Source organism: Gekko japonicus, unplaced genomic scaffold, assembly GCF_001447785.1.
Source record: "Gekko japonicus isolate JY-2015 unplaced genomic scaffold, Gekko_japonicus_V1.1 scaffold19, whole genome shotgun sequence".
In the NCBI taxonomy this organism is placed as follows: Eukaryota; Metazoa; Chordata; class Lepidosauria; order Squamata; family Gekkonidae; genus Gekko; species Gekko japonicus.
This window is the reverse complement of record NW_015164664.1, coordinates 469,548-478,142: the sequence shown is the minus strand read 5'-3', so window position 1 is coordinate 478,142 and position 8,595 is coordinate 469,548. Positions and strand designations below refer to the sequence as shown.

Here is an 8,595-nt window from a genome sequence, read left to right as displayed (position 1 = left end):
TTGCCTGGAGTATGCAGCTGAGCCCAAACACCACCGGGCGGTGCTGGGGGCACAGAAGGAGGTCACTAAAAGGGCTGGGGGGTGGGTTCCCCACAGCAGGTTGAGGGGTAGGTGTGGAAGGGAGCGCATTGCCCGCTTGTGCAGAGAGATGGTGGGGAGGGTGCCCACCAGGGCCATCCAGCAACAAGGCAAGCCGCCGGGTGCAGAAGTAGGCCAAGCGCCTGGACAAGTAGGCAGACTGCACAAACTCCCCAGAATACTGTTGGGAAGAGAGAAAATAAATCAGTTCAGTGCCAAGTTAGGACACTCTCTTGGCCCAAACTAACTTAGCACAGGCAGAGCTGTCCAGAGTATCCACAGGGCAAAAACCGTCTCTTCCACCATAAAATCAAGAGAAGGTTTTGACTACAGCAGAAGAGTCAGGCTCACCTGCAGCAACAGGGGCAAGAGAAGCTTCAGAAGTTCATCCTCTCCGGGCCGAATCTTCTCAAAGCACTCAAGCACCCAAGTCAGGAACTCATGCCGGTCCAGCATCCCATCCTGGAAGCAGATGGGAAGAGCTGAGCAGAGAGAAGGCAGCCAATTTGTGCTGGCTCCTTTGGACTCATCTCCCACACAGGAGAAGACTAAATTCAGCCTTGCTAAAGAAAGCAGACTTCTTTCCCCTTTCCTCTCCATCTATGCATCAGCCGTGCTAAAGAAAACAGACTTCTTTCCCCTTTCCTCTCCATCTCACCTGGAACATGAACATTGCTAGCTTTTCATTGTAGTCCCACTGCTTCAGAGCATGCTCTACCTCCTGGGGCATGGGACCCGAGGGAGACCCAGTGGCTTGCCCCAACAACTGCCGATAGAACTCGGCAATCTTCTGCAGCTGCTCCCACAAATACTTGGTGATAATCTGGGTCCACTCTGGAAGGAAGAACAACCATTAGCAGAAGGGGAAGGGAGGGGGAAAGGAGAAAGGTAGGACCTGAGGAAGTGGGGAGCCAAGCACACTGACCCTTGCGACATGGTGGGAAGAGTAAAGAAAGTGAGGTGCTGGATGCCATGTCAAGCTGCGGACTCAGGGACCAAGCTGCAACGCTAGAGGCACAAGCTGGCCTCATCCTGGCAAAAGGGGGAGGAAATGCCAACAAGCACCAGATGAGATGCAGCAACTGTAAGCAGAAAGCTTCAAGAAAGGCAAATCAGCCCTGTCTGTAAAACCCTGTGCAGGCTGCAAGGGGGGAGCAGAAGCTCTTACCACTGAACGGGTCGATGACGTGCCGTTTCTTCACCTTGGTTTCAGTGATGGCTGCATAGTACGCGCAGGTCATTTTAATCAGCCAGGCCGCTCGCATCACAGGCACGGTATGCTTTGCCAGGTAACCAAAGACCTCCTCCTTTTTACTGAAGATGGGCACCTGCCAGGGGATGGGATATGAAGGCTGGAGTCAAAGCAGAAGAGAGGGACTGTCCCAAGTCACTTGCTTCACTTGAAGGCAGCTTGTGGGCAGATGCAAACCACAGAGAACAAAGATCACACCATCTTTAGAACCAGTGGCTCTTTGGCTGTATATGATATGAAGGCTGGAGTCAAAGCAGAAGAGAGGGACTGTCCCAAGTCACTTGCTTCACTTGAAGGCAGCTTGTGGGCAGATGCAAACAACAGAGAACAAAGATCACACCATCTTTAGAACCAGTGGCTCTTTGGCTGTATATCTTCTCATGGCTTAGAGCCACAGCTCTAAGGTCACTAGGTCCTTCCCAAAACTTCACAAGCCCCTCCCTCATTTCTACACTGATCCCCAATAATACAAAGTTTCTGCTGCCTTTCCAGTCTGCTCCAAATAGTCTTCATTTACCCTTTTACCACTTAGCCTGCTCCTCCTCCCCAGCTCAGCCCATGGCTCTTAAACCCCTTCCGATCCTGGAAGCCCACAGAAGGAGGAGAAGAAGGAAGCAGCAGAACCAAGCCTTCATCCCTTTTTCTTCTGGCATTTTACTTGTTTATGGATTTGCGCCCCAATTTTTCCTTGTACACAAGGCAGCACACACCTCAATGAAAGCTCCGTTCTAATAAAAAATCTAAAGGTTAAAATCTAAACAGCAAAGAAAACACCAATACTTACAAAAACACACACACACACAACATTCATGAATATAACCATAAACATCAAAAGACTCGCTTTACAGATTCAAAACTTGCTTAAAAAGAAACGCCTTCTAACATATACAAAATCTAACACAGCAAAGCTGCTTGCCTAATCTCTGTTGGTAGTTGATTCCATCAGGCAGGCATAATCACACACTCACTCAAAAATGCTCAGTTCTCACAGTCATAGATTTGTCTTAGTGGGAGGGGGCAGAAAAAGACTATTGAGCTAAACTTGAGAGGGCCACACACAGCCAAGTAGATGGGAGACCAGAGGGGAAGTCTATTTTGAGCCATTTATTTCCAGAACGGCATAAGAGCTGCACTTTGGGATAGGGATGGCTCAAACAGACTGAACAGTTCAAGGACAACATTTTGCCTCAGTTCAGTTTTCGCTACATCAGAGCTCCCCCTCCTTTTTCTTAGCTTCATATGTCCCTTACCTTTTTCGCAAGGTGAGTGAGTGGCTTGGTCCCAGCCAGATCATTGAACCAGTTGTTGATAGCACTCTGGGAACGTGCGGTTACCAGCCAGAAGCTATCCTTCTGGTTCACCTGTGGTTTCCGACGGCCTGTGTCAGGCAGTGTGTTGCAGCGCAGTTTCTCAGCAATAATACTGCTAAAGTTTGAACTTATCTGGAGACAAAGAAGAGACAATAAAGCTTGGGACTTTGTCTTAGCAATCAGAGATTGGTGGAGTTGCTGAAACACCCTCACATACTCCTCTCCAAATCAAAATCTCCTTGCCTGCAGCTTAAGTGTTAAAACTCATTCAGACAACAGCAGAACAAGTGCCCTCTCCCATTGTAGAAAACTCTTTCTAGGTTTTCTTCACATGTGAAAGATCTTCTGCCTTCCTGAGAAACACACAAGTTACACAATCTGGCCAAACGGAGCCCCAGCAGAGTTTGAAGACGCTATCTGCAGACCGTAATCCAGGCTGCTAGCACCCATATCTCCCCCCATCCCAGCCCTGACAGACAGACAGCACACTGTTTCTCCAGCAAATATCTCTCCGCCCCCCAGGCCCTCAGAAACCTGGTTCCCAAAAACAATACATGTAAGAGAACGAAAGGTGGTAGGTAAGTGTTTGTCATGGTAAACAATTGGAAAGTTTTCATTTAACAGGAGTTCTATTCAAACGTATCCCCAGGAGAACAGGGATATTCTCGATAGCTCATATTTCTGAAACAATAGGGTACAAAGCTTGAACGTTGCAAAGTTACTCTCTGGTTTTCTGTGTACATAGGGGGAAAAGGATACAGAACTCACAATCATCAACACTGATTCTCTCTGTTCATAGCCAAGAAATCATTTGTGAGTTTGAGGCAGACACACCACCAGAATGGTCAAAGCCCTCACCTTGGAAGGATTGAAGTTGACATTTTTGGCACTGCCGTGCTCATCCCCAGAGACAGCCGGCTGGTTGTTGAAACCCTGCTTCACGTTCAGAGCTGTCAGTTCATCCTGCAGGAGAAAAGGGAAGAAACTCCCATGATCAGAGGCTACTGAAAACTGAAAAGGGATGGCTGTCTCCACTGCACCCTGCTTGGGTGCAACCCGAAAAGGCTGGGGTATGTAGACAGCCACTATCAGGGACACAACAGAGTAAGCTAATTCTTACATTACTGTATGTGATCCCCCCCCCCAAAAAAAAGGATTAATCTACAGAAGATGGATCTATCAATTCTAACCAGCACCATAAAGACTAACATAGATTTGCACATCTGATAAAATGGATTCTGGCCCACAAAAACATAAGCAAGCGTAAAATGAATATCACACCTTTTTCCATTATGATACTCAAGACAAGTATATATGGGGGGGGAGGTCTCCTGCAAGACTGCTGAATGGGAAAATGACCTATTAGTCAACCACTGAAGACAATACAAGTTTCTCTGGCAGTATCTGCTGAGGTAACTGGGAATGGAACCTCCATATCCAGGGGCAATATATCTGACATTTCAGTGGGGAGGGCAGGACGAGGCCATTGGTTTGACAACTTCTCTGGAGCTTCTTATGGACATTTGAGGAGCTGACTGCTACATGGCTAGCCATTACTGGGCCCAGGGGACCCCCTGGCCATACCGGCTGACCCATGAACGGCACTCTGATGTCCTACGGGGGAGGGGGAGAAGCAACCTGGGGGGCGGGGGCGTGACCTACCAAAACCTGGCCCCCTCCTCTATCCCTCCAGCACCATGGCCAAGGCCCACAAGGGCGCTGACCCCTTGACCGGCGGGGGCACCCTTCTTCCTCCCAGCAGCAGGGGGCACCATGCTTCTCTGCCGTCCTCTCCGTAGGGGGCGCTTCCCCCGCACACGAGGGCTCTTGCCCCCAGCCCCACCCCCCGCGGGCCCCCAGCCCCACCTCTTTCTGCTTGGGGTCCTGAGGATAGACGTCAGGAGGGCCCAGCCGCGGCCGCTTGAGGGGCCGGTGCTCGTAGCTGAGGATGCCGAAGGCCGCCATGGTGAACGGGGCGGGTTAGGCGGCGAGAGGGGCGGCGAGGCCCAGCCGGCCCGCGCCTGGCCGCTGAGGGGGACCTCGCAGGCCCAGCCACAACAAGGGCCGGCGGAACCAGCCGAGCCGCTCCCGAGCACTCCCGAAGAATACCGAGCGTGGCAGGGGTGGGAGGAAAACTGCCGAATCTTTCCGAAGCTGGGCTCGGGCGGGAGATCGAGCGCTGACGGAAATGGACGAACACGGGAGGGAGGCGAGACTAGGGGGAAATCCCGGAACCAAAGATCGCGGCAATGGTTGGAGGGAGCGCAATGGGAAATGGAACACCCTCTTTGTCGGAAAATACCCAGAGGCGAACGATAGAGCCGCGTAACGCCTTCGCTCTGCGTTCGCGACTCACACGGAAATCGACGAGCGAGGACGGAGTTGGCCGAGAGGGCGCCTGTTTGCGAGCCGGTGTCGCCGTCTGCAGTTGTAGTTGTGTGTCTGCAGTACAATTGTAGCAAGAAGAAAATGAGCTGTTCCGCGGAACGAACAAAGATGGCTTTGAGGGTTTTTCGGTTAGCTGTGCATCAGTAGAATTTCTGGTTTTATGTATTGTAATGCTTGTTAGTATATTTTTGGAATACCAATAAAACAAATGAACATCAAATAAATACAGAAATAAACACTACTAAACAGCACTTGGTGGACAACACTAACTTTTAATACATCAAGAAGGTAGCCTGGGAATACTTTCTGGCTTCTCTGTGGAAAGTAGCATGCTGCATATATATGGGGTTTAGGATTGCCAGGTCCCCCCCTGGCCACTGGTGGGGGGTAGGGTTCCCAACTCCTGGCGATTTGGGGATGGAGCCTGAGGAGGACAGGGTCTTTGGTGAGATACAATGCCATGGAGTCCACCCTCCAACTCATTTAGGGGAACTGAACTCTGTAGTCTGGAGATGAGCTGTAATTCAGGGGGATTCCCAGGTGGGGTTTCCTAGCCATTCTGATGGCAGTCTGTGCCTGGAGCAGGATGTTTGATGAAAGTGGGAGTTGGATGCAGATGGGAGCTGGTAGATATGGGGGTGGGAATTTTCTAAAATGACCACCACTAGGCAAGAGTGCTTGCAGTTTATCTAATATCTGTAGCATCCCAAGAGATGATGACTCAAGAGCCTTGTTACTTCTAGTTCCTTTTTAATATTGTGCAGAACCAGATCAATGAAGGGCAAAATTGTGCTACTGTCTAGATTGTTGGAGGAAGAGAAAATTGACCTGGCTTCCATAACTGAAACTTACTTGGTTGAAAGAAAGCAATGTGGTGGTCTGCTCCAATTAACTGGGTTATGTAGTCCTTCAATAACCCATCATTGGACGGTGGGGGGAGGTGGCTATAATCCTCTGTGAGCCCCTTTCACAGACTCCTGGAGAAAGCTATTGATGGCACTGACACTGTATTCATCATCACACTGGGGCCTAAGAATAGATTAGGCATCCTGTTGGTTTACCGGCTGCCTCATTCTCTAGCGGGCACCCCGTTTGAACTGGCAATGCTAGTTGGTGTGGTACTGAAGATACCTAGACTGATTGTTTGGGAGATTTCAACATTCACACCCAAAGATTCCTCATCAGGGGTGGCCCAGGATTTTGTAGCCTTTTTGGCTGCCATTTGTTGTTGTTGTTCAGTCGCACAGTGGAGTCCGGCTCTTCGCGATCCCATGGACCACATCACGCCAGTCCCTCCTGTCTTCGGTTGTGCTCCGAAGTTTCCTTAATTTCATGTTTGTTGCATCGGTAACACTGTCTAACCATCTCGTCCTTTGCTGTCACCTTCTTCTTTGACCTTCTTCTTTCCCAGCATCAGGGTCTTCTCCAGTGAGTGCTCCCTTCTCATTTGGTGGCCAAAGTATTTGAGCTTCAGTTTCATTATCTGGCCTTCCAGGGAACAGTCAGGGTTGATTTCTTTTAGGATTGACTGATTTGATCTCTTTGCAGTCCAGGGGACTCTCAAGAGTCTTCTCCAGCACCGTAATTCACCATATTTGGCTGCCATGGGTCTCTCTCAAATCATGACAGGCCAAACACATGAAAAGGTCAAACCCTGAGCCTAATTTTTTGCAATGATTCTTTGAGGGAACATCCTATTGAGAAGATAGAGTCTGCCCTGTACCATGTTCTCATCGCTATCTACTCAAGACAAGGATGAATGTAGTTTTACATTCCACGGGAGCGGGGAGCCAGTTAAAATGGTCTGCCCATGAAGACTCATGGCTTCTACTGGATTCTAGAATCACTGGGATTGCAAAAGATTACCCTGTTTATGCTGTGGTGGGAGTTTGGAACATGAAGCTCCTAGAAGCCATTGGCAAGGATGCCCTTGTCCGACATGTAAACTGAGAGGGTGCATGGTTAAAATGGTCCTCCTGCAGATGCTAGTGAATCCTACTGGAATGGTCTGGGGGATTTTAGGATTTAAAAAAAACAGTGCAGTTTGGAATGTGAAACTCCTAGAAGATATTGAGAAGACTGTCCCCTGTTGACCTCTCTCACCCTTAGGGTGAAACCTGGCTCCTGGTTTCATGGAGATGGATGACCCAAAGAGTGCCAGAAGACATCTAGAGCAATGCTGGTGGAAAACCCATGCTAAATCCAACAAAGTGTCCTATAGAGCTCCCTGGAAGACCTATGAAGCAGCCGTAACAATGACAAAGAAGTGTTATTTTTCTGCTATAATTTCATCAGCCAGTTCATGATCATCCGAATCGTTTAAGATACCTCAGCCTCTACTGACTTTTAAATCGGAGACTTTATTATCTCAGAAATACAAAAGTAGTAGTGATGCTTTTGCAAAGTTTTTTGCTGATCAAGTCTCTTGGAATATGTTCTGATTTCAGTACCAGTTATAACATCACTGAGAGAGATGAAATACTACATGGCCTGTTTATGGACCATTTTGATCCAATTACTGTGAGGGATGTTGACAGGTTCCTGGGATCTATGAAGATTACCACTTATGCTCTGGATCCTTGTCCATTCTGATTGCTAAAATGACATAAGGACCACATTAACCAGTCATTGATGGCCATCATAAATCAGTCACTGACTCAAGGCACCTTCCCTTGGGCACTCATCCATCCACTACTTAAAATCCCATCCCTCCAGAAAAATGATGTGGTCATTGTTACCTTGTCTGTAATCTGCCCTTTATGGGCCAGGAGATTGAGAGAGTGGTAGTGAACCATCCCCAGGCCTTCCTGAATAGCTTGTGCTCTGGACCTTTTTCAGTTTGGTCTCAGGTTGAACAATGGGATGGAAATAGTACTCATGGCCTCAAATGATGTTCTTTGTCTGAATGTAGAAAAAGATCATGCCTCTTTGTTGCTCCTCCTGAATTTATCCACAGCCTTCAATACAGTAGGGCACACCACCTGGTTGAAATGTTTGGAGGAAGAAATAGGTATCAAGGAATGTTCTTGGATGGGTTTAAATTCCTTACGGACATGACTCAAAGAGTTGCTGCTGGAGACCAGTTATCATCAGTGTGGGATTTATCATGTGGTGCTCCATAGGGCATAGTCTTGTTCTACATGCTATTCAATCTGTTATGTAAATCCCTTAGGAGAAATCATTCATACTTTTGGAACGGGATACCATCAATGTGCTGATGACACTCAGTTCTATATCTCTCTATCAGTATCTCCTGGCAATGTGATAGAGGTCATAAGCCTGTTTGTCTATCTGAGTGTAGTTTTGCTCCGCCGATGACAAGGTGTGGGGATAGTATGCAATCGGAACCTCATGACCATCTGGCAGTTGGTGCCCCAGCACAGCCCCGACCCCATAAGGAGAGGCATCGCACGCGAGGATGACCGGGAGGGACTCGTTGAAGTGAGCGAGGACATCGTTGGAGGTCAGGAGTTCCTTGACTGCCTGGAACGCGGTGGCGGGCTTTGGGCCCCAGATCCACAGGACATGCTTGTCCTTGTGCGGCAGGAACGAGTGGTAAAAATTCAG

General features: G+C 48.7%; 1 protein-coding gene across 1 annotated transcript in view; it reads right to left on the bottom strand.

The window, feature by feature from the left end:
* The window catches only part of MED12 (mediator complex subunit 12), a 35,361-nt gene extending 30,675 nt beyond the window's left edge, over positions 1-4,686 (bottom strand). The window contains exons 1-7 of the mRNA XM_015408928.1: positions 4,507-4,686; positions 3,499-3,603; positions 2,581-2,772; positions 1,247-1,406; positions 737-912; positions 430-540; positions 5-259 (exon numbers count right to left, since the gene is read on the bottom strand). Of these exons, the coding sequence (XP_015264414.1) occupies positions 5-259; positions 430-540; positions 737-912; positions 1,247-1,406; positions 2,581-2,772; positions 3,499-3,603; positions 4,507-4,605 (1,098 nt within the window). The 5' untranslated portion in view covers positions 4,606-4,686. The remainder of the gene's footprint in view (positions 1-4; positions 260-429; positions 541-736; positions 913-1,246; positions 1,407-2,580; positions 2,773-3,498; positions 3,604-4,506) is intronic.
* Between the last annotated feature and the right edge of the window lie 3,909 nt (positions 4,687-8,595).